The following is a 27,189-nucleotide window of genomic DNA, read 5'->3' as shown; positions in this document are numbered from 1 at the left end:
GACACGTTTTCTTTTTTGCCACATTGTTTCCCATAGTCTATATTTATTGATCAGATAGTTGATGAAATGGCTTCAAAACGAAAATCGGAGGCGTGTGGCAGCACTGACAAGAACAAAAAGAAGAGTGTGGAAGGAGTAGTTGAGTTTTGTTCAGTTGTAGAAGATGGGCAGGTAAAGCAGGCGGTGAAGGAAGTTTGGAACCAGAAAACTCGCTACAGCCACGGTTAGTTTGTAAAAGAAAAAGTTTGTACAAGTCTTTCCACACAGTCTGAGGACATCTATGCGCTTTATTTTGACTGTGTTTTCATTGACAGGATCGAGCAGCACTGGTGTTTTCTGCTGACATGTTAGATTTTACTGTTTTCTAATTTAAGAGAACTTTGTCATGTATCAGTACAGTATCGCCATGTCACGTTCGACAATATAAGTGCGCAACGCATCTGCGCATGCGTGGGTCAAACAGGGGCAAAAATCCCAGCTACATCTGAAGTTGCATCATCTGTCCGGCCTCAAACCTGTGCCAAATGGAAATGCTGATCTGAAATTTCAGTTATACACCGTTCACACTGGGGATTGCAATTCAGTTTAAGTCGGATTCAATCCGGATTGTTTTCTAGCTAGACAGCGTTCAGACTTGTTTTTCAAACGTGGCTCATTGGGCTGCGTTCCGACCAGGGGCGTAGCACCAAATTCTGGGCCCTAGGTACTAGCCATATTGAAGACCCCCCCCCACTGTTCTTTTTTATTAACGCAAACACCAAATTTCTAATGCGTAGTCAAACCAGGTCTAAATCATGTATACCTTAGATCACACCTAGGAGTCAGAACCCGTTTTAAAGTTGGGAGCAATATTGAGTTGGGGGGTCTGGGGGACCAAATTGCACCATTTTTCCAGAAAATGGTGCAATTTTTCTAGAAAATGGTGCAATTTGGTCCCCCAGACCCCCCAACTCAATATAGCTAGCTTTCAAGCTCACCTATTTTTTCAAAGAATTTGGTTAGCAGCTGCTTTCCCTCATTTACTTTTCTTCCCTGTCCTTTTTTCTCTTCTTTTTTGAAATCCGGACTTTGATTTTTTTTTAGGAAAGACATATTTTATTTCAGCCTAAACACTAGGGCTGCAACTATTATTTTACTAATCAGTTCATCTGTTGATTATTTTTTCAGTTAATCGTTTTGTTTTGTTTTGTTTTTACTTACATGTGAATTTTGCCATTATTTCTTTAAGTGAGTTATTATTAAAAAGCCTTTGTCACACAACATCAATGTTTGACCTTGTAACAAAGTTATGTTATGTTCTCGTCAAAAACATACCTGGAGTAGTGTTTTGTTTTATTTTACACAAACATACATCACCGACACACCACAAACAGATTTCCATCAGGTTTAGATGCCTACAGCAACTATTTCAACCACTGACAACATATTACAGCAAGAGTCCATGAAAGTATTTTAAAGGCCTGACAAAAGTGTAATATGTTATATTTAATAACACGTTCATGAAAAAAGACACAAATGTGCAGTTTACTGCATTTTATTTTTTTTCTTGTGTAACAACACAGCTTAGATGTGGTTTGACCGAAACAAATTGTCATTAAATGTAATAAAACAGGGAAGAAGTGGAGGTTTAAGAGTCACAAGGTGTTCACAGGAAACAGTTATTTCTATATTTATTTATGTTCATTGTTAGTTGGTTTAATCTTTTCTGTTTTGTTTTATCGGATTCTTTTTGTCTGTTTCTCTAAAACTGTATTGTGGCATTATTAGTTATTATTACTATTATTGTTGTTTCTATTATTATTGATATATAAATACAAATAAATGAATAAAATATTACAATTTGTAATACATTTGACTCTTTTACGACAACAAACGCTGAGCCATGAATTATTATAAAGAAAACAAATGTGCTGACAGCTGCAACAGCTTAATGCTATTCTTCAACATTGAAAACGCCATAGACATGCTAACGCGTTAGCCTCGGTCCCGTTTTTAAGTTATAAAATACATCTATCAACTGTTTCAGAAGACCATAACAGGTCAGATTAACATAAAAAGGTAAATATTACTCAGACATATGCTCTTTGGGGTTTTAGTGGGAAAAAATTAAGATTAAGCGAAATAAAACACTGAATCAACAAAGCACCAGATCGAAACAGTAATTCGCAGATCGAAGCACTGCCTCGATTGGTTCAAGGTTCAAAGCAAAGCTGCAGAAACGGTTGATTTATATGGAAGAAACGAAACATTTGCGTCAAAACAAAGTTATTTAACAACTAATTGATGACTAAATTAGTTGACAACTATTTTAATAATCGATTAAATCGATTAGTTGTTTCAGCACTACTAAACACCTCCTTTTTCTGTCAGATCCCGTTTGGGATGTGTGTGTGTTTGTGGGGGGGGAGTGTCGCCTGTGCGCCTGGACTAAACCATTGTACAACTGTGCAGGGGTGGGAAGGGCCCTCAGAGAGCTTTCATTATTATTGTTAGAGCAGAATTATGTTTTGCATTCTGATTATATTATTTTACAACATGAATTGTATGGACATTAATAACATGCAACACAAGAATGTATTTAATGCCAGTTTTTTGTGGGCCCCCCCCGCATACTGTGGGCCCTGGGTAAATAGTACCCTTTACCCCTCCCAGTCCAACGCCCCTGGTTCCGACTCACTTCCTACACCAGACTGGAAAGTTTGGGTTCTGTGCGTTTTCACAGTCTGGGAATGCGCATGAGCGATCACGTTGGTTCAAAGGTTGAGAGGTGTAAAAACATAAACAGACGCTCGGTCGGTCAGTGACAGCGAATTTGATTCTGCTTTTTTATTAAAATTTGAACATGTAATTTTTGGTATTCACACGAATCTCCCTAGAAACAAAAAGATTGTCTTAAACTTAATTGTTGTTTTTTCAAAATTCTACATACACACATATAAATTTTCAAACACAACTTTATTTTCCCTGTTGTTATAAAAGAAAATGAAATGTTGTCCTCCATAGCAAAGAGCTCAAATCAAAAAGCAATCTTTACATATAATAGCTGCTTGTCACTTAACATATTCAACATTTCTTGATCTCATATATTGTATAGACATTTTCTTTTGTATTTTTCTCAGTGTTACAGAAATTGTATGTAATATATAATTGCTTTTGCCTTTGCCTCCCCCCTGTCATTCTGAAGTTCATGTACATTTTATTTTAAATATTCCAAAAAAAAAAAAAAAAAGGTCAGTGAAACAACTGTCTAAATCCATAATAAACATAATTTTACAGATGCTTATAAGAAGGAGTGAAACTGCAACTGTTTTACAAAGCCATTACAATATAAATATTATAAATAATTACCTCTGAGATTATCCCAAATGCTTTCTCCAGCCCAAGAAGCGCACAAGACAAACTGCTGAAGAAACTTTAGCCTGACAACCGGCCCTGAATTGGGCCAGATACTGGCCTCTCTCTCCTAGCCTGTGATTGGCTGGCAGCCGAGATGCTGATGTCAGCCTCACTTTGATGTGGCACAAGCGCTGCTCTTCTATTGGTCGTTTATGAGTGGGAATTCCTACTCCAAAATGGAGGTCAGTATCTGGCCCAATTCAGGGTCGGTTGCAGACTGAACGGCTGCCCTAAAAATCGGTCCCCCCCGATGATGTGGTTCATGGATTAACATCTCGTTTCTGCTTCAAACTGCACTCCAGTCATCATCTATCTCAGCGACAGATATCTGAAGCTTTTGTACAACAATCCTGTCCCCATAAATTCAGCATTATTTCATCATAAAAGGCGGCGGAAGCGATCAGAGTGCCGCAGCTAAACGAGCTGTTAGCTGATGCGCGTCGGACATTTCAAAGCATCACGGAATCTTGCCTCGTTTCTGCTTAAAACGGCCTTTTTTCTGCTTAAAACTGACTTTAGAATGATTTAAGAGGTTTTACCTTTATCATCTGATGGTTAATAATCCCATTAATCAGTTTGATTGCTTTGGGTGAAGAGACTCTGTCTCAGATGTGCTGCTGTGATCCAAAATGACGCATGCGCAGATGCAATAGGCGGACGATTTTTAGGGGCGGACTGTTCGGTCTGCGACACCGGTTGTCGGGCTAGAGAAAATTCCCTCTGTGCTTCTGGAGTGATTATAGATGGTTTTATCAGCCAATCTCTGAGAGCAAATGCTTAATTTGCTACGAAATAATTATATAACGCAGCGTCCAGCAGCGTCCAGCAGCACACAGCGCGGCATCCAGGGGGTTGCATTGTGCAGCAGTGTGCGAATTAAACACGCCACAAGTGCCATCAAGTCATGCTGTCTCTTATCATCCAGCCAGCCAGACTCGAGTTTGGATATCGGGTCGGGGAATGATTTGCCATTTTCATCTTTTGAAAGGGCAGTGTAATCTGTCGCCTTGCTCTGTTGTGATACAAATCAGTGCGTTTTATCCCTCCTGTGTTCATTATACATTGATCCAAATCACAGGCACATGTGCCTGTAAGTCTCATAAATGACACAGAACATGCAGGAATATGGACCAGACAGTTACTTCATGATTATTTACTAGAGACACCATTCAACTGCCATTCACCAAACACATCCATGATTAATTGTATTTTATTCTTCACAAATAATTTATTTCACACACTCGGAAATACAAACATAGTGCACAAGATTTATAGAGGTCCGCAAAGCAAAACAGTAATCAGCTGATTCTATGTTTACGAATAGACACTGCCTGGGTCAGCAGTGGGTCGAGTTTGGCAAAACCTGAATTTTAATTTCGTGTGCAGCATAAGCTTCAGTTTTTCTTCCTTGGACACCAATACCACATTTTCAGATTTTTTTTCAAGGAATCAACACTCCAACAGGAAAAATGATCAAAGTAATTCTTGCTGCCCACACAGTCAATCATGATGCCTCGAGACTGCAGTTTACACCTCTTGCTCTTTGACTTCACGTGTCAGACCCAGAAGTGAGTGAGACTGTGAAAAGGCTTATTGTGCATGGAAAATAAACTGGAAATTAATACCTAACAATAAACTGGTTCTCTGATGTAAGCCTAATTCCTTGACATCGTAACAAAATTCCAACTTACCTGGTTTTCCACAGCTTGTCACTAGCGGCCATTTTGAGTAATAAGTCCACATAGTATAGCCATAAATATTATGAATTACACAATTGTTTATTGTCAACACATTGAGCCTGCTAGTTGCGATTCAGTCAGAATCCATGATCATTTGCAACAAAAACAGAAATGGACATGTGGATTTCAGGGGCAGATCCAGAGGCTGCACGCCTCCCCCTTTTCATCCCATTCAACATTGTACAGTACAAGTTTAAATGAATAAAAAAAAACAGGTTTTAAAGTGCCTTTTCTGTGTTTGTATTATATGGTGAAATATGCACCAGAATGCAGGAAATGGTATCTAAATATTCATTCACAATTGCATACCCCCCTCTTTACAAAATCCTGGATTCGCCCCTGGACTTTCAGAGTGATGTATGTCCAGGTTCAGACTGTGGATTTTTTATTTTTTATTTTATCTAGCTCTTATTCAGATCAATTCATGCATGTGTGCGCAACGAATGGGGTGTTGCTTGCTGTTTTATGTTTACCAGTGAGGAATAGTGGACAGCGCGATGGACTGTTTAACTGCAGAGAGTTGACTCATACGTGTGCGTGCGTGTGCATGTATGGCTTCGATCATGAAGAAACTGGGGAGAGTTGACATTTGTTGTTTGGTATGGTTATGTATTTTGGGCCAAGGATGAACGCTCTGAAAACAGAAAGTTGATAGGAGTAGGACAAATATTTTTGGAGAAATTAGGGATAGTGTGTAACAACAGTGAACAATGGATGTTGATCTCACCATTAATCAGTCCCTGGTAACCAGACAAGCTCTGAACAAAGGAAATATTTAAACTGTGCCAGTTGTAAAACATGACATCAAATAAATGCTCCATATAATAAATCCAATTATTCACAAAACTTTCTCATTTTAACCCCTTAACGCCTATTGTCGCATATATGCTACAATATTTGACCCAAATATGCAACATACCAAATTGACCAGTTTGCCTGTTGTCGCAAATTTGCAAAATACTATTATTATTATTATATTATTATTATTATATTATATATTATTATTATTATTATTACACTATAACATAAAGTCATTACCAAAATTAGTATTTATTTTTTGTGCAAAAGTGAAATTAATAATCTCAACATTATTTACCATCTACTTAAAGGCAAAAACACACACAAAACATTTTTTTATATACAGCTATATAAATTCAGGCGTTAAGGGGTTAATTTCCTGCACTTTCAGTTAAAATCATTATAGAAACTGCATAATTTATTACCACCTTTGAAAATTGTCAGCTTCCTAGTTTATAAACACTAGCCCAATCTTAGAGCCTGTGGATCCCCACGGGCAACACACCAGTTAATCTATAACCTCACAAAAGATAACTTTTTAAGCTCACGTCATCAACCTGCAGTCTGTTGCTGCAGATGACATCAATTCTGCTGTGATGGTTTTCTGATGCTGACCTCCGAATGAGCGTGGGTGGGTGTGTGTGCGTGTGTATGTGCCTTTCTGTGTGGTGATGCCGCAGAAAAAGAAGTTTGTTGAGCACTTTACTGGCAAAGACACAGAGTGCACAGACGCCATGGTCCTGAGGTAGCCGGATTCAAGCCGCATTTGCGTTCAGACTGCAGTGAATCCATCTCAAATCCGACTCAACCTACCTCTCAGGTGCGTTGAAAAGAATCCATCTTTAAGTTGGATTTGTGCTGTTCAGATAAAAAGAAAACCCACTATCCGTCTTAAGCAGGATATGGCTGTATCCTTCTTAAACTGGATTGCAAACCTCAGTCTGAATGGGATCTAAGTGATATCTGTCCTGCTGTGGTGAAACCGAGCAAAGAGGGAGAAGGAAAAATAAATGTGTAATCCATCTTCAATCACAGAAACCATCTCTGTAATGTGCTCAGTGTGATAGCTGATTACAAACTGATCACAATTTCATTATGTTTAAATATTGAAAAATTTATGTGGGTGTGAGATTTTTTTTAAAGACATTTATGGTTGCGTGGCCTCTGACAGTCAAAGTCTGTCGACGATCGGTCGCTGTCTTCAATGGCGCTATAGTTTGTGAATAACTTTATAAAAAACACTAAATTCATATACCTATGTAGATGATGAGCTCTATTTTTGCATGACATGAATGCCCCCTGGTGGCAATTGTGGTAGTGCACATAATAAAGGTATCCCACATCTTCCTGATGATAAAATAATTTTTTAAGGGTGAAGTTATCAAGTACATTACCTACAAAAGTAAGTGTGGTATCCAGTGCTTCCTAATAGCAGTTGATATAAGGAACTACTTGACAGTGAACCATAGACAAAGACTCTGAAAATGTATTTAACGTGTTATGCAGCCACATGTAGAATGAAACCCTGTCCATCAGTTAAAAGAACTGATGGCAGACTTGAGGGAAATCACAGTTACCCCACTGTCCATTAAGGGAGTAATGTGGAGATTGTTCAGGGCTACAAGTACTTGGGAGTGCACATTGACAGTAAGCTGGACTGGTCTAAGAACTCACGGGCCGTAGAAGGATCAGAGTAGGCTGTAGTTTCTACACAGACTCAGATCCTTCAGAGTCTGCAACACTATGCTGGGGATGTTTTATGAGTCTGTCATGGTCCGTACAGTCATCGCTATGCTGTTCAGGGGGGCATGAAAGTGGCAGATACCAGTAGACTTAACAGATTGATCAAGGAGACTGGGTCTGTGGTAGGAGAGGAATCGGATAGCTTGGAAACTGTGACAGACCAGAGAATGTTGTAGTGTAGTCATTTTAACCAGAAGACTGAGTTGCATTCAGTGCCCCCCCCCCCCAACAACATCAGAGAAAATCATTCTTCCCCACATCCCTTAGAGTCTAACACCCCACCACCACCACCACCTGCCATTCACCCACACAGTAGCTGTTCCCTTGTCACACTTGTCATGCTGAGATTACCCCCTGTACCAGATTTGTATATTCGCTATCTGTGCACACGTGAGAAACGGGAAGTTTGCTCTGTATGGACTTTACCCTTTCTGTGTGTGGAAAGGACTGAGAGCTGGGCACAATTTATGGAGAAAAACTTGGTCTGCGCACAGAAAGGGTATACTTGGTACAGAACAAACTTCCTGTTTCTCACAGAGATAAGATTAGAATTTATTCACATTCAACCTGATTTTAGTCTGCATGTGTATCTGTCTGTCTGTCTATTCATCCATGAAACTATTATGACTTTTTTAAAAAAAACACAAAAACAACAACAAAAAAACCCCCAACTGAATAGGCTCCTCTAGCTTGCGAGTCAGAATGCAGTCAGTCCCCGAGTCCGAGACTCAACCATCAGTCCTGAATTCAAATCTGAAGTGTAACAAGTCAGCCTTTTATTTATTGTTGTTTCCTACTTTACATTAATAACGTGTTGACCTGAGAAACAGAATAATCTGAGGGTTCATATTTAATTTTCTGGGGAAATCTGTCTAGTGAGAAAAATAAAATATTTCTATGTCCTGATAATTTGTCCTTTTAAAAAATAATTTTGTTTCTGAGCCAGTTATGTCTATGCTCTATGGCTGTAGTTTGTTACTCAAGAGTTTATTTAGTTGTAGTTGGTTTAAAAATCAAATGTGTGTGTGTGATGTAAACACAAGCTCAGTTTGACATGTCATTGGTTACTGTTGTCATTGTGCAGGGAATATAGAGTTGGACTGCCACCCTTTTCCTCACTGCATTATCCAGAACTTCATAAACAGTAAGACTTTTGTAAAGAATCTGCAGGATGAGCTCCTAGGCCTCAACTTTCAGGAGAAGTCCAATGATCTGTACAAATTTAAACAGGTAGCTGTCAAACTGGACTTTCTTCTGCATTGTTGCTGTGGGTTTGTTCCTTTTGACATTATTTCTCTGTTGTTCCTGTGCAGTCAGATGACCTGAAGCAGAGAAGAGAGCCACACATCGCAGGTTTGAGGTAAACATTTGCTATTTTTTATTATATGTATAGTATGTGTGTGTGTGTGTGTGTATATACGAGGTCTCTTAGATAATAAACCGACCCTTTTATTATTTTTTTTTTAACTATATGGATTTGAATGACATGCGATTACACCAATCATGCTTGAACCCTCGTGCGCATGCGTGAGTTTTTTCACGCGTGTCGGTGACGTAATTTCCCTGTGGGCAGGCCTTGAGTGAGATGTGGTCCCGCCCTCTCGGCTGAATTCCTTTGTTTCACACGCTGCTCGAGACGGCGCGCGTTGCTTTATCAAAATTTTTTCTGGACCTGTGAGGAATATCCGAGTGGACACTATTCGAGAAATTAAGCTGGTTTTCTGTGAAAAGTTTAACGGCTGATGAGAGATTATGGGGTGTTTCTGTCGGTGTAAGGACTTCCCACGGAGCGGGACGTCCTGCAGCGCTTCCAGGCGCTGTCGTCGGCCTGTTTCGAGCTGAAAACATCCTAATTTAAGGCTTAATTCACCCAGGACATCATGAGAGAACAGAGAAGATTCAGAAGAGGCCGGCATGAGGAATTTATGCGGACATTCCACTGTTTAAGGACATTTTTTTAATGAAAGACGTACGCGCAAATTCGCCGAGTCGTTTCCGTGACGACTCGGCAAATCTGTGTGCGCCGCGACAGGAAAAACACCTCCGTGTTGAAAACCATTTGTAGAATTCAGGCGGCTTTTAATGGCTTTCAACAAGTGAGTAACTGAGAAATTGTTTAACAGCTTGGGCATGTTCCAACTTGCCCGTTAAGATTTCCAACGGAGGTGTTTTTCCTGCCGCGACCCCCCGCGGTCGGGTCCAGCCCGACATGCGACTCTGCCCGCACGTTCTTTCATTACAAAATGACCGTTAACAATGGAATGTCCGAATAAACTCCTCATGCCGACTTCTTCTGAAAGTTCTCTGTTCTCTGACGACTTACTGCGTCAACAGAGCCTGAAATGTGGAAGTTTTCAACTTGAAACGGCGAGACGCTGCCGCCTCGAAGCGCAGATCGCCGTCAGGCGCCGTGAACCGTCCTTAAAGCGACACTACCAGACCAAAATCTCTCATCAGCCGTTAAAATTTTTACCGAAAACCAGTTGAATTTATTGAATGGTGTCCACTCAGTTGTGCCTTACAGTTTTGAAAAAATTTTTATCAAACAAAGCAGCAGTCTCTGAGCCATTCCTAAACAATGAAAAAAATCGACGAGCGGGTGGACGACTCCTCACTCAAAGACTGCCCACAGGCGAATGACGTAACTGACAGGCGTGAAAAAACTCTTGCATGCCCACGAGGGTTCAAGCATGTCTGATGTAATCACACGTGATTCAAATCCATATGGTTTTTGAAAAAAATAATAAGGTCGGATACTTTTCTAATAGACCTCGTATAACCGAACGCCGAACTGTTTACACAGAGACTGCTACCTGCTGCTTGGACTCTGAACTAACAGTCTTTTTCAAGACTTTTTTACCGTGCTCCAACGCCTGAAGAAGACCTCTAACGGTCGAAACGTCGCGACGGAGCACTTTTTTCAATTTTTTGCCCATATCAATTTTTTTTTGGCAAGCTAACTAGCTTGCTAACGCTTTCGTTTTTATTTTATTTTTTAGCACTGTTGCCGTGCGTTACCTGTGCTGCTCCATGGCCTGTCTGGTGGATTTTTATTTTATTTTTTAGCACTGTTGCCGTGCGTTACCTGTGCTGCTCCACAGCCTGTCTGGTGGATTTTTATTTTATTTTATTTTTTAGCACTGTTGCCGTGCGTTACCTGTGCTGCTCCATGGCCTGTCTGGTGGATTTTTATTTTATTTTTTAGCACTGTTGCCGTGCGTTACCTGTGCTGCTCCACAGCCTGTCTGGTGGATTTTTATTTTATTTTATTTTTTAGCACTGTTGCCGTGCGTTACCTGTGCTGCTTCATGGCCTGTCTGGTGCCTTAACTAAAGCACTCCTTCTGCTGAATCACCTCTAAATTATTTACACATTATTCACTTTGCGTGTTTTTAGGAATCCGCTAGGTTAGCGTAGCTACTAGCTCTTAGCCGATTTAGCATGGCGGCTTCTCCTGTCTCTCCCGCACTTTTCTGCTCTGGGTGTGAAATGTTTAGTTATTCCTCGGCCTCCTTTAGCAGTAACGGTACTTGTAATAAGTGTAGCTTATTCGTAGCTTTGGAGGCCAGGCTGGGCGAATTGGAGACTCAGCTCCGCACCGTGGAAAATTCTACAGCTAGCCAGGCCCCTGTAGTCGGTGCGGACCAAGGTAGCTTAGCCGCCGTTAGTTCCCCCCTGGCAGATCCCAAGCAGTCGGGAAAGCAGGCTGACTGGGTGACTGTGAGGAGGAAGCGTAGCCCTAAACAGAAGCCCCGTGTACACCGTCAACCCGTTCACATCTCTAACCGTTTTTCCCCACTCGACGATACACCCGCCGAGCATCAGACTCTGGTTATTGGCGACTCTGTTTTGAGAAATGTGAAGTTAGTGACACCAGCAACCATAGTCAATTGTCTTCCGGGGGCCAGAGCAGGAGACATTGAAGGAAATTTGAAACTGCTGGCTAAGGCTAAGCGTAAATTTGGTAAGATTGTAATTCACGTCGGCAGTAATGACACTCGGTTACGCCAATCGGAGGTCACTAAAATTAACATTAAATCGGTGTGTAACTTTGCAAAAACAATGTCGGACTCTGTAGTTTTCTCTGGGCCCCTCCCCAATCAGACCGGGAGTGACATGTTTAGCCGCATGTTCTCCTTGAATTGCTGGCTGTCTGAGTGGTGTCCAAAAAATGAGGTGGGCTTCATAGATAATTGGCAAAGCTTCTGGGGAAAACCTGGTCTTGTTAGGAGAGACGGCACCCATCCCACTTTGGATGGAGCAGCTCTCATTTCTAGAAATCTGGCCAATTTTCTTAAATCCTCCAAACTGTGACTATCCAGGGTTGGGACCAGGAAGCAGAGTTGTAGTCTTACACACCTCTCTGCAGCTTCTCTCCCCCTGCCATCCGCTCATTACCCCATCCCCGTAGAGACGGTGCCTGCTCCCAGACCACCAATAACCAGCAAAAATCTATTTAAGCATAAAAATTCAAAAAGAAAAAATAATATAGCACCTTCAACTGCACCACAGACTAAAACAGTTAAATGTGGTCTATTAAACATTAGGTCTCTCTCTTCTAAGTCCCTGTTGGTAAATGATATAATAATTGATCAACATATTGATTTATTCTGCTTAACAGAAACCTGGTTACAGCAGGATGAATATGTTAGTTTAAATGAGTCAACAACCCCGAGTCACACTAACTGTCAGAATGCTCGTAGCACGGGCCGGGGCGGAGGATTAGCAGCAATCTTCCATTCCAGCTTATTAATTAATCAAAAACCCAGACAGAGCTTTAATTCATTTGAAAGCTTGTCTCTTAGTCTTGTCCATCCAAATTGGAAGTCCCAAAAACCAGTTTTATTTGTTATTATCTGTCGTCCACCTGGTCGTTACTGTGAGTTTCTCTGTGAATTTTCAGACCTTTTGTCTGACTTAGTGCTTAGCTCAGATAAGATAATTATAGTGGGCGATTTTAACATCCACACAGATGCTGAGAATGACAGCCTCAACACTGCATTTAATCTATTATTAGACTCTATTGGCTTTGCTCAAAAAGTAAATGAGTCCACCCACCACTTTAATCATATCTTAGATCTTGTTCTGACTTATGGTATGGAAATAGAAGACTTAACAGTATTCCCTGAAAACTCCCTTCTGTCTGATCATTTCTTAATAACATTTACATTTACTCTGATGGACTACCCAGCAGTGGGGAATAAGTTTCATTACACTAGAAGTCTTTCAGAAAGCGCTGTAACTAGGTTTAAGGATATGATTCCTTCTTTATGTTCTCTAATGCCATATACCAACACAGTGCAGAGTAGCTACCTAAACTCTGTAAGGGAGATAGAGTATCTCGTCAATAGTTTTACATCCTCATTGAAGACAACTTTGGATGCTGTAGCTTCTCTGAAAAAGAGAGCTTTAAATCAGAAGTGTCTGACTCCGTGGTATAACTCACAAACTCGTAGCTTAAAGCAGATAACCCGTAAGTTGGAGAGGAAATGGCGTCTCACTAATTTAGAAGATCTTCACTTAGCCTGGAAAAAGAGTTTGTTGCTCTATAAAAAAGCCCTCCGTAAAGCTAGGACATCTTTCTACTCATCACTAATTGAAGAAAATAAGAACAACCTCAGGTTTCTTTTCAGCACTGTAGCCAGGCTGACAAAGAGTCAGAGCTCTATTGAGCTGAGTATTCCATTAACTTTAACTAGTAATGACTTCATGACTTTCTTTGCTAACAAAATTTTGACTATTAGAGAAAAAATTACTCATAACCATCCCAAAGATGTATCGTTATCTTTGGCTGCTTTCAGTGATGCCGGTATTTGGTTAGACTCTTTCTCTCCGATTGTTCTGTCTGAGTTATTTTCATTAGTTACTTCATCCAAACCATCAACATGTTTATTAGACCCCATTCCTGCCAGGCTGCTCAAGGAAGTCCTACCATTATTTAATGCTTCAATCTTAAATATGATCAATCTATCTTTGTTAGTTGGTTATGTACCACAGGCCTTTAAGGTGGCAGTAATTAAACCATTACTTAAAAAGCCATCACTTGACCCAGCTATCTTAGCTAATTATAGGCCAATCTCCAACCTTCCTTTTCTCTCAAAGATTCTTGAGAGGGTAGTTGTAAAACAGCTAACTGATCACCTGCAGAGGAATGGTCTATTTGAAGAGTTTCAGTCAGGTTTTAGAATTCATCATAGTACAGAATCAGCATTAGTGAAGGTTACAAATGATCTTCTTATGGCTTCGGACAGTGGACTTATCTCTGTGCTTGTTCTGTTGGACCTCAGTGCTGCTTTTGATACTGTTGACCATAAAATTTTATTACAGAGATTAGAGCATGTCATAGGTATTAAAGGCACTGCGCTGCGGTGGTTTGAATCATATTTGTCTAATAGATTACAGTTTGTTCATGTAAATGGGGAATCTTCTTCACAGACTAAAGTTAATTATGGAGTTCCACAAGGTTCTGTGCTAGGACCAATTTTATTCACTTTATACATGCTTCCCTTAGGCAGTATTATTAGACGGTATTGCTTAAATTTTCATTGTTACGCAGATGATACCCAGCTTTATCTATCCATGAAGCCAGAGGATACACACCATTTAGCTAAACTGCAGGATTGTCTTACAGACATAAAGACATGGATGACCTCTAATTTCCTGCTTTTAAACTCAGATAAAACTGAAGTTATTGTACTTGGCCCCACAAATCTTAGAAGCATTGTGTCTAACCAGATCGTTACTCTGGATGGCATTTCCCTGATCTCTAGTAATACTGTGAGAAATCTTGGAGTCATTTTTGATCAGGATATGTCATTCAAAGCACATATTAAACAAATATGTAGGACTGCCTTTTTGCATTTACGCAATATCTCTAAAATCAGAAAGGTCTTGTCTCAGAGTGATGCTGAAAAACTAATTCATGCATTTATTTCCTCTAGGCTGGACTATTGTAATTCATTATTATCAGGTTGTCCTAAAAGTTCCCTAAAAAGCCTTCAGTTGGTTCAGAATGCTGCAGCTAGAGTACTGACGGGGACTAGCAGGAGAGAGCATATCTCACCCGTGTTGGCCTCTCTTCATTGGCTTCCTGTTAATTCTAGAATAGAATTTAAAATTCTTCTTCTTACTTATAAGGTTTTGAATAATCAGGTCCCATCTTATCTTAGGGACCTCGTAGTACCATATTACCCCATTAGAGCGCTTCGCTCTCAGACTGCGGGCTTACTTGTAGTTCCTAGGGTTTGTAAGAGTAGAATGGGAGGCAGAGCCTTCAGCTTTCAGGCTCCTCTCCTGTGGAACCAGCTCCCAATTCAGATCAGGGAGACAGATACCCTGCTTTAGACGTAGATTGTGGGGGGTTCCCATGATGCACTGTTTCTTTCTCTTTTTGCTCCGTATGCATCACTCTGCATTTAATCATTAGTGATCGATCTCTGCCCCCCTTCACGGCATGTCTTTTTCCTGGTTTTTTCCCTCAGCCCCAACCAGTCTCAGCAGAAGACTGCCCCTCCCTGAGCCTGGTTCTGCTGGAGGTTTCTTCCTGTTAAAAGGGAGTTTTTCCTTCCCCCTGTGGCCAAGTGCTTGCTCATAGGGGGTCGTTTTGACCGTTGGGGTTTTTCATAATTATTGTATGGCCTTGCCTTACAATATGGAGCGCCTTGGGGCAACTGTTTGTTGTGATTTGGCGCTATATAAGAAAAAGTTTGATTGATTGATTGATGTATATGTGTATATATATGTGTATATGTGTATATATATATGTGTATATGTGTGTATATATATATGTGTATATGTATATATGTATGTATATATATGTGTATATGTGTGTATATATATATGTGTATATGTATATATGTATGTATATATATGTGTATATGTGTGTATATATATATGTGTATATATATGTATATATGTATGTATATATATATGTATATATGTATGTATATATATATATATGTATATATGTGTGTATATATATATATATGTATATATGTGTGTATATATATATATATGTATATATGTGTGTATATATATATATATGTGTGTGTGTGTATATATATATATATATATGTATATATATATATATGTGTGTGTGTGTATATATATATATATATATATATATATATATATATATATATGTGTGTGTGTGTATATATATATATATATGTGTGTGTGTATATATATATATATATGTGTGTGTGTATATATATATATGTGTGTGTGATATATATATATATATATATATATATATATATATATATATATGTGTGTGTGTGTATATATATATATATGTGTGTGTGTGTATATATATATATATATATGTGTGTGTGTATATATATATATATATATATATGTATATGTATACGAGGGCTGTCAATAAAGTAACGGTCCTTTTTATTTTTTTCAAAAACTATATGGATTTCATTCATATGTTTTACGTCAGACATGCTTGAACCCTCGTGCGCATGCGTGACTTTTTCCACGCCTGTCGGTGACGTCATTCGCCTGTGAGCACTCCTTGTGGGAGGAGTCGTCCAGCCCCTCGTCGGAATTCCTTTGTCTGAGAAGTTGCTGAGAGACTGGCGCGTTGTTTGATCAAAATTTTTTCTAAACCTGTGAGACACATCGAAGTGGACACGGTTCGAAAAATTAAGCTGGTTTTCAGTGAAAATTTTAACGGCTGATGAGATTTTGAGGTGATTCTGTCGCTTTAAGGACTTCCCACGGTGCGAGACGTCGCGCAGCGCTCTTAGCCGCCGTTGTCAGCCTGTTCAAGCTCAAAACCTCCACATTTCAGGCTCTATTGATCCAGGACGTCGTGAGAGAACAGAGAAGTTTCAGAAGAAGTCGGTTTCAGCATTTTATCCAGATATTCCACTGTTAAAGGAGATTTTTTAAATGAAAGACGTGCGGACGGGTCCGCGCGTCGGCTCGCAGCCCTTTTATTTCCTGTTAATTATGTAATTTTTGTAATGTTAACTTATGTCTTAAGTTCAATTTATTCAGGTACTTTTATTTTTACACACCCACAAACAGCTGTGGCGGAGGACATCAAACCCACTACACTTCTCACTCTTGGTAACGGCAACATGGCACTTAACTCACTCTTGCTAACGGCAACATGACACTTAATTAAACTGACTAAAGCAACTGAACTACAAAAACACAAATCAATAACAACACTGTTAAACTAAGATGAACCACAATAACATTTAAAACCCAAAACTCCCATGGTGCATTGCAGCACAGCATTTATTGTTCACTGTTGTTAGTTAATATTGCTAATTTCTCAAAAAATATTAGTCTTATCAACTTTGTTTTTGTTCATCCTTGACCCCAAAATACATAAGCATACCAAATGGCAAATGTCACCTCTCCCCAGTTTCTCTGTGATCAAAGTTATACACATGCAAGCATACAAGCACACAGAGGCCACTTGGCTATTATAATATAGATTTTTAATGTTGTGCCTTATTAATGCAAATTTGTCCCAAAATTTAGCAGCATGTATTCTGGATCGCAGCAAATGTTTTGTGAAAATTGGTTCGTCGGTTTCTAAGCCTGTTACTAAACATACCCATGCAGCTGAAAACATAACCTGAATGGCAGAGTTAATTATCAGTTTTTATTCATGTGAGTGTAATAATTTGGCAGTTGGCACGGATCACAATATGTTTTTGTGATGACGCTAACAACATTTCTCTTTGATACTTTGTCTTTGTTCTCTTTCTCACTGATTAAGGAGAGCACTGTTTGGGCGATTCCGTTCCTGGCTTGAGGATGTGTTGGGAGTTGAGTTGGAGCCCACAGTGGACATTTCTTGTGCCAGATATGAATACACTGGTGAGTGGTTATTGTAATATCAAAAGAACATGCATTAAAATTGCTGTGTTTTGTAATAAATCACACATTCTCAGTCGGAGACACCCCCTACCCCACCCCCAAACAAAATGAAAAGTGATATTAGCCTGAATGTCTTGTATCCCTTGTCGCAGAAATATGTGCAGTCCGGTATCCTATTTGTGAGTGGGCAAAATTTTCATGCAGCCATGTCATATTAATATGAATGTAACAAGACAACGTCAAACTGTATTGTAATAATCACTGTGGAGACTAGTTTCCATGTTTTTATAAGGATGACTACAATCAGAGAAAAAAGGAAACCAGGAACAATTTGTCTCTAGTCATGATTTTATTGATTCAGAAAAGGTGTGGGAAAAATGTGGAAGTTTGAGTGAAAAGGGCACAAAGGCTACAGTGCTGGAGTAGGAACGTGACCTAGATCTTCAAGGTATACATCTGTGCTACAAATGAAATACATGGAAATTTATAGAGAGGTCAGTGTTCATCAGACACATGATTCTGTGACCTTCAAAACTAGGTGAAAGCCATTCATCATCAAACTTGACCTAGACTTTGAAGAGATGTATCCTTGCTCCTAATTTGGTAAACCTGTGTTATTTCTTTGAAAATATATTGGGAGTACAGTGTTGCAGATATTTTTGGACCCATGACCTTAAAAATAAGGTCAAGGTCTGTCATCGTTGAAGTTGTCCTAGACCTTGAAGGGATGCATGTTTGCTACAGATTTGATGAATCTTTCTGAAATCCTTGGAAAGTTATTGAAAATATAGTCTTCATTACACACAGTCGCTAGATTAGGATCTGTGAACTTCAATATAAGGTCAAGATCACTCATCATTAAACTCGACCTAGACCTTCAAAGAATGCATCCCTGCTGTACATTTGGTAAACTTGCAAGTCTCAAATCTGTGAAAAATTATAGGGAATACAGTGTTTCAGACAGACGGACGGATAGTAGTATTTTTGTGTCCCTTCTTCGGGGCGACACAATTCCACTGTTACTATTGACCATCTCATATGTAATTATGTGATTAAGCCCAGAGAAGTGGGCAGAGCTACTGGATGTGTCAATATGTAGCTTCTGTTTTGTAGAATACAGCTTTAACCCCCTACCACCTGCCTCATTTTGGTTTGTCAGTATCTCACAAAAAAAGTTAAATTTCCCATCAATAGGATATACAGGCTTACAAAGGGTTAACTGACATCTGTGGTTGACGTGTTCACTGACAAAGGCTCAGTGGCCACCACAGCAGAGCCATTTGAGATTTGGCACAAGTTTGATGTCAAATGCCCTTCCTGACACAACTCCAGATTTACCTGGAGAAACACTTACAACCCCTGGTCTTTTGTCCAAGTACTAATTGGACATAATAATAACTAAACTTAATAACATTGTTATTTAAACTTGTCACATCATCACTGGTCTGAAAACACATCGTGTGAACTTTTTGGAAAGGTGTTCCTGAAACAATATTAGTAATTGAACTTTTCAGTTTCAATATATATGTTTTCTCTGTATTATTTTCATTTAAATATAAGGTTAGCAAATAATCACATTCTACTTTTGTTACAAATTAGCCATTTACTCACCCCAGGGCAGGTTTGATTCAGAAACTAAAATGAAAGTTTCATCTTCACCACATCACTTCCCACCTAGAACTGTTAGGGTGTGACTAAAGCTGCCTTAAGAAGAGACAGATTAGTAGTAGTACTACTACTACTGCTACTATTGTTACTTACTTACTACAAAAATGAAGAGGTAAAAATTTGAAAGGAAAAAGAAGACAATAGAAAAGTATGACACCAACCTTTTAGCACATTTGCTGATGATGCAGCACTAAAGTACCTCTCCTCTTAAGTACTACTACTATTAGTCGATAACCTGTGACACTCCCTGTGTGTCAAAATTTATGCATGCCAAGTTTGGCTCAATTCTGTGGCATAAAAGTGTCTTTCCCCTTAACAACAATTGCTGCTGCTGCTGCTACTATTACTATTACTACTACTACTACTACTGCTACTGCTACTACTACAGTGCTCAAGAGCCTATGTCACTCCCTGTATGGCAAAGTATATGTATGCCAGGTCTGGGTCAATTCCTAGGTGGTGTTTGGACAGGAGAGGGGCACACACACACACACACACACACATACATACATACAGTTGTCTCTTAATATATAAATAGAAGCTTCAGGCACCCAAAAAAGTTTGGCTCACATTGTCCAACTTTCCTATTCCAGGCAAAATCAAATGTTATTTTTCATTTTATTAAAGAAAGTAATCATTTATCAAGTTGCCAACTTTATTTGAAAACAATAATTTTAAAAATAGCAGACAAAATTATTTTTAAAACATAATTTATTTTATAGGTGTACAGTTTGATATGTAACAACAGAAAGTTGCAGATGATTGTTCGGTATTTAGAATGATTCTAAAAACCTGATTATTAGAGGACAGTTTTTTTTAATTAATTGCAGGAGACCACTTGTGAAAAACTTTTGGTGTATCTTCAAAATATATGAATTCTTAATTCATAGAATTCTTGGAAAGTGGTCACACGTATTACTGTATATGTTTCTAAATGTTAAATTGGAGTGTTACATAACATTTAGATTATTTTCCTTTGCCTAAAATGACTGTACCACACTTTGTGTGTATTTATGCCTATTTCACTATCTACATTCTGTCCAGATGTTCTTTTATGTCACGATGATGAATTGGAGGGGAGGCGAGTTGCTTTTATACTGTACCTTGTGCCATCATGGGAGAGAAGTGATGGTGGAACTCTTGATCTTTACACCACAGACAGTAAGCGTCAATGTGTGTCAAGTGCCTTGAAGCAGCGTTGTTGTGATTTTCCACTATAAAAATAAAATAAGTTGAATGTGTGTGTGCACGAGTCTATGCTTCTCCGTATGTTCACCACAAGTCTATAAACCACATTGTTTTCAGGTCGTTTCCAACCACAGAGTGTTGTGAAGTCACTCGTCCCCTCTTTCAACACACTGGTGCTCTTTGAAGTTTCTCCAGTCTCCTTTCACCAAGTAAGAATTAATATTGTGGCATTTTCCCTCTGCCTAGGAGGTAATGTCCCCACCCCCTTGTGTTTGTCTGTTAGCAGGATAACTCAAAAAGTAATGAATGATTTCTATGAAATTTGTTGAGCAGATAGATAATGTTTTGTGAAATAACTGATTCAATTTTGGAGATCAAGATTATACTCTAGAAATGAGATCAAGAAGAATATTTGGCACACAGCAGCATGCAACTCAGAAGGCTGTGAGAGCATGTTGACAAAGTTTGGTGAGCAGATGGGTAACAGGGTTCTAGCTAGGATAAAATTTTAGCGTAGTGGTAATATCGAGGGAGCGAAGCTACCGGGGGGGGTAAGCTTTTGAAAATTCAAGCTAAAAATTGGCCATTCTAGGGGTACCCAAAGGGGAAAAGCCAGGTACAACAGCCCAAGTCCCTTCATCATGTCCAGAAGGCTGGGGAAGTTTGTTGAGTGCGCAATCTCATTCTGGGTTAGCCAGTACATGGCCCTCAGTGAGGCACTCGGAGTCCGTGGACATTTTTAAGTCAAGACTTAAAACCTATTTTTATTCTCTTTCTTATGAGTTTTTATTTTGTTATGTTTTATTCTTTTACTTCTGTTTTTAATTAGGCATTTGAATTTTTTTATTTTTTTATTTAAATTTTTTTATGTTGAACTGTTCTTTGCGAGGCACCTTGAGATGGCTTTTGTTGTACTTTGTTGCTTTATAAGCTGATTAAATTGAAACTGAACAACATTTTATTGAGTCTTAAAGTAAATAAATATGAAATTGGTTACTGGATCCTTAAACTCTGGACATAATAAACTCTACATGGTGGATCCTTGATCTCTGGACATAAACAAAAATTAAATCTTTCCTTTCAGACATTATTATTGGCATGAATGTATTTCTATACCTATGAGCTGAGCTCTTGCAGCTGTGCAGGTCAGGTTTATAAAGAATGCAGGGCGTCTCATTTTGGGAGGAAAAAACTTTTTAGTCGATTGTAGTTTATTGTCTGTATTGCAATGTTTGTAAGGGGTGTCATTTTATTTAAAGCGGCGATTCGTTTTGAAGTTATTAATTCTGAGCGGACTCTGTGTCGGCAGAGAGCTGTGCAGCGTTTGGAGCACGGAACGAAGGACGATTCTTGTTTCTCGACTGCAACAAGACAAGAGTCCCAGTTAGTGACTTTAATCCACACAAAAATGACTCATGATATTTTAATGGCTTTCAGAGGGGTTAAGAAGCAGACTTACCGCTTCTGAAGAGCAGCGAATCAAAGAGCCACGAGCCATTGAATCGAAGCATTGCTTCGATTCATGCTTCAAGCTGGAGTCGCACTGCAGAAACAGTTGATTACGCGGTATTGAAAATCGTAACGGCCCAAAATAAGCGTAACGGTCCAAAATTATAGTGTAACCGGCTGTAATGCAAGTTTGCGCTAGCTAGAACCCTGGGTAATATCCTCTAAAATCAGGTATTTATTCTGATCTGGAACATATTGTGGATTCATAATCTGGAAAACATTTTAAGCATTTGGGGACATTGAAGTGGAAATTAATTATTACTTAACTTCCATGGTATTTTGTGAGCAGATGAATAATATCTTAGGAAATAATTTGACTTTTTTTTTTTTTTTTTTTTGTCAATCCAGAAGAATGTTAGAATGCTGAACTTGAAAAGTTATGAATGAATGGATCTTGATGCTAAATGCAAGTGAAAGTGGGTATTTTGGTGGTGGGGATTTATGTGGTCCTGGCAGAGATCTGCACGCTCTGAGTACCTTCTAGTTATTTCTGCCACTCCAAAGAAACAACTGATTGCAGCCTCTGTGAATATTTGTGTTTGTACAGGTGTCTGAAGTTTTGACTCGGGACAAATGTCGTTTGTCTCTGAGTGGTTGGTTTCACGGTCCATCTTTAGAACGTCCTGCACGCTATGTAGAGCCTCGAGTTCCCAGGTGCCCACACCTACCGGGAGATGTGAGTGTTGTTTCACAGGTGTAGAGTTTAAATGTGTCGATGATTCACAGGCTGCCGACATTCTTGGCGACGTGAATTGATGGCTTTTGTGTTGCTCACAGGAGACTTTGCTGCTGGAGTGGGTGAATCCAGCATACCTGGATATTTCCTATCAAGAACAGATCCAAGGAGAGTTTGAACACAGCTCTGAAATTCAGCTGAAAGATTTCCTTAAGGTAACACAGTTCTTTCTTTGAATTGCTTCTGTCTGTGTGTTCCATCAGATGATTATGTTTCCATCTTGAGGAGGAGAAGTTCGCAGCGGTGAGTGAGGCACTACGACTTGCTGAGATCCAGTGGATGAAGAAAGGGCCACCTAATAAAAGGTGGGAGGTGCTCTTCCTGTTTTAACAGCATGTTTAAGTTCTCTGTGGGAGAGTAGAAATTTAGAATTTACCATAACTAGTGCAGTGCTCGAAGGACATTTGTATTCCTATAGAAAATTGGGAGCTTAAGTAGATTTCTCATGGATGGTCGTATGAGGCTGAGTTTGAAGGGGGATGTAGAAAGAGGTGTACTTATGTTATATTGTATTATTATTTGATTATAGTATTTCATATTGTTTTTAAAAATCAGTTTTATTATCAATTATATGAAAAGGATTCCTATTAAACAGGTTATTGGAAGAAACTCAGACAAAATAGAACAGAACATTTAGAATATTTGAAACAGCAAATCACTACCACAACTCCTGAACACAGTTTATTAAACTTGAAATCACCGCAAATATTATACAATTATAGACTTTTGATTTCGGTGTACCCGTGATTATGTGGACCTGGTCAGGATCCTGACCAGGTCCGCATAATCATGGGTACACCATAATCAGAAGTCTATAACTGTTTTATTATAAGGTAAACAAGAAAATTGGGAGTTTGTCAAACATAGTAAAACTGAAAAATCAATCTCAAGTTTCAACTCTTTATTATTACTGTCATACTGCACCAACAGGTCCAAAATACTTCATGAGCACAATCTCTAAAGCCCCTTTCACACCGGGGCTGCCTCGAGTTTCCTGTGGTGTCATGACTACACAGGAATGTCTGTGTCAGGTGCGCGCTGCAGACAGACTGTGCACTCTGATTTATCTTCTAGTTTATATTTGTTCTTGTGCTGAGCTGCAGGTCTGCGCTCTGAGTTCCGTTATAGTTTATCTTTCCTACTTTGACCGCGAGATGCGCATGCGCGAATGAACCATCTGAGAGTAAATGTGGAGATGTCTGGAGTTATACTTGATGTGGACATGTCCTGTCTCTGGCAATCAGTCTGTGAGCAGGACTTATGTCCTTTTTTTAACACAGTGATGAGAGAGTTTGCGGAGAGCGAGGAGCGCAGGCAGCCTTTTTTTTTTCTTTTAATTGTTCACATGTGCGCGCACGAACAAATGGACTGGAGATGTCCAGACTTTTTGCTGAACTTGGACATGTCCTGTCTCTTGGCAGTCAGTCTGTGAGCAGGACTTTTATGGACTGTACTTAAACAGTCCTGTGAGAGAACTGTGAGAGAAGACCGAGGAGCTGCTGCAGCGAGCAGCATTTTTTTTTTTTTCTTTCTGTGCTCTTAGTTTTTACTGCATTGTATACACGGCGTCGTCATGACGACGCATGATGAAACTCGAAGCGGGCCCACGTGAAAGGGGCTTAATAAGGAATAGTCTTTGTGAAATAATGCACAGGCATCATGTAGAATCTTGTCAACAAACTGACAGCCAAAGTAGGCGTTGTATCGCGTTATCTGATTGGTCGTTATCGATAGAAGGTGTTGCTCGATTGGCTAGCGCTACACTGCACGCGAGGTGTACTCGGCTCCACCAGCGGTCAACTCGGCATGTGGTACAGCTCAGAAAGTGGCGAATGGGCCAATCAGAAGTTGGCAAAATCCCATACCATGTAATAAAAGATTTTATTCACCTTATATACTTACTGAAATGTTGTACAAACAGTGAGAAATTTGTTGGTGTTAGCAAAAAATGGATTTTAGCTAACATCCTCCTCAGTGTTGTTAAGTTAAACCCAGTCACAAGGAAAACTGACAGCATGTGTTTCACAGTAAAAGTGTTTGCTGGGATGCTGACATTAAATATTTTATTGTGAAATTGTGCGACAGTCATGGACTATTTGATGTTTAACTTTGCTACCAGTAACAGCAGAGAGCCACGCCACCTTGGAAGCATGAATGTTATTCAAAATAAAGGTTTTGAAAATTAATTCCCCAGATTTTCATAATAAAAGATGCACATCATCGTGCCATGCACTAGCCATATCTGAAAGCTGAGGCTGATCTGACAAATGGAGAAATATGCAAGCCACATATTCGCACTCACTCATACGCCTCTTGCTTTATAGATAGATTACTGATTACTTGCACATATTTTGGTGCATTTAGATGCTATGAAGCAGCTTCACTGGACAACTTGCCTGAGTGTGTGAGTGCATGCTGGGAGCTGCTGCATTCAGAGGCTTTCTTCTTGCTGCTTGCCAACTTCACTGGTCTTCAGCTGCACTTCCTTTGCCCCGCTGATGATGATGATGATGATGATAACAATAAAGATGTACAAGAAGAAGAGCAACAAGATGGACAAGCCACAGCATCTTCATCCGAACCCACGTCAGTAGGTGTGTGTGTGTGTGTGTTCTGATTATTGCAGACACAACTGTGCGAATGTGTGATTTGATCTGAGTGTATTCTTCAGAGTCAAGCACACCTCAGTGTTTTGGGGAGCTGCGTCGTTGGCGTCATGGAAACTACACGCTGTTGCATGATGGGGAAGCAGCACAGGCAGAGTATGCTTTAGACCTGATTTTGCCTTTTTGCTGTGCAAGTAAGTCTGTAGAAATCCCATCAAAGAGTTCAAATAAAGTGCCTGTTAACATTGCGGCCGATAAGAGTTGTGTTTTGTGTCTTAGGCTGGCAGGCAGACTTTGGAGGCTTTACGTGTTACGTTGCTAATGAAGAGGAAGAGGAGGTGAGTGGCGGTGTTAAGTGTTGCTGTAAAGTGAGTGTAAGACATCTGTGATCACCAACATCACTTTGGTTTTCTCTCTTTCACAGCTTCTGACAGTTTATCCAGAGGATAATTCTCTTGCCCTGGTCTACAGAGATAAGGAAACCCTCAGATTTGTCAAACACATCAACCACAAAAGCTTGTCTGAATGTGCCGACAGAACATTTTATGACTTTGCTTTTGTGTACTATGAATAAACATGATTTGATCTTGTGGATTTCTTGACTTTTTATTGAATCCCTTATTTGAAGTAAATGATCCAGTTGATTTGTCTGACATTAGTAACATTTAAATCAGGATGCTGTTACACTGGCAGAATTTTACCTTCAATCTTTATCACCCGTCAACTAGAGCACAGTGACACTGCTTTGCATGTGTTCATAATAACTTGTTCAGAATCTGTTTTTGTAGCAGTGACAGGAGTTAATTACAGGCGTACAACCACTGAAGGTCGTTTACAGGAAAGTAAAAGGTTCTGAGGCTGTTTGAATGAACTCTTCTGGGATGCAATGCCACTCTGTCTTTGGTTACTCCTCCAGCTAAGGCTGGTACCCTTTTACAGCTCAAGCAGATGAAGTGTCTTGTCCAAGGATACAGAGAAGTAGCCTGAAGCACAGGTGCAAAATCACCCAGTCTATAGGTTGGTAGTGCATCTCCTCTTCCACAGTCACCTGTTCTGCCATTGGAGAGTGAGGGAGAAAACATTAAAACAATGGTGTTCTTTATGGGGTATTGTTAACAAAACAGTTACTAGTAGTTTTGGCACAGTGGGCAGGTGCCAAATCCTGGAAGTAGAAATCGGCATCCCCATGAAGTACGTCAGCAGATGGAAGCATGAAGTGACCTAACATCTCCTGGTAGATGACTGTATTGACTTGATAAAACAAAGTGACCCAACACCAGTAGATGACCTGACACCTCAAATCATCACTGACTGTGGAAACATTGCGCTGGACTTCAACCAGCTTTTATTCTGTACCTCCACTCTTCCTATAGACCTTGATTTACAAATGCGCCACCAAATTAAGGTTCACATGTGGGGGCTGGAGCCTATTGCAGCAGTCATAGAGGAACTCCCTGGACAGGATGCCAATCTGTCGCAAGGCCACATGGACAAATGCACGCACACCTACAGACAATTAGCGGTTTCCCATTCCTGCATGTCTTTGGATTTGGGAAGAAGCTGGAGCACCCAGAGGGAAGCCACACAAACATGGGGAGAATATGCAAACTCCACACAGAAAGGCCACAGGTAGAATTGATCCCATGATCTTCCTATTGTGAGGTAACGTTGCTACAACTAAGCTGCTGTGCTGGCCTTGATTTACAAATAAATACACATTTTACTTTCATCTGAAAAGAGGACTTTGCACCACTGAGCATAACTGAGTCTAATTCTTTTCCTCCTTAGTCCAGGTAAGATGCTTTGGACATTGTCTCGGGTTTGGGAGTAGCTTGACGGATTGTGACATTTGTGTGCGGTGACTCTTGACGACTCCAGCTCAGTCCACTCCATTGTGAAGCTCCCCCACGTTCTTGAATCAGCTTTGCTTAACAGTCCTCTCAAGGCTGCAGCCATCCCT

General features: G+C 39.7%; 1 protein-coding gene across 1 annotated transcript; it reads left to right on the top strand.

The window, feature by feature from the left end:
- On the top strand, positions 1-25,823 carry ogfod1 (2-oxoglutarate and iron-dependent oxygenase domain containing 1). Its single transcript, XM_034189641.1, has 13 exons — positions 1-223; positions 8,761-8,906; positions 8,990-9,036; positions 17,422-17,522; positions 20,235-20,351; positions 20,496-20,587; positions 22,435-22,563; positions 22,665-22,778; positions 22,849-22,928; positions 24,988-25,217; positions 25,295-25,423; positions 25,509-25,567; positions 25,654-25,823. Exons 1-13 carry the CDS (start codon positions 67-69, stop codon positions 25,801-25,803), a joined length of 1,551 nt encoding a protein of 516 aa, XP_034045532.1. The 5' UTR covers positions 1-66; the 3' UTR covers positions 25,804-25,823.
- The last annotated feature ends 1,366 nt before the right edge of the window (positions 25,824-27,189 follow it).

Source organism: Thalassophryne amazonica, chromosome 2 (assembly GCF_902500255.1).
Source record: "Thalassophryne amazonica chromosome 2, fThaAma1.1, whole genome shotgun sequence".
In the NCBI taxonomy this organism is placed as follows: Eukaryota; Metazoa; Chordata; class Actinopteri; order Batrachoidiformes; family Batrachoididae; genus Thalassophryne; species Thalassophryne amazonica.
This window is presented reverse-complemented; position numbering and strand designations above follow the sequence as displayed.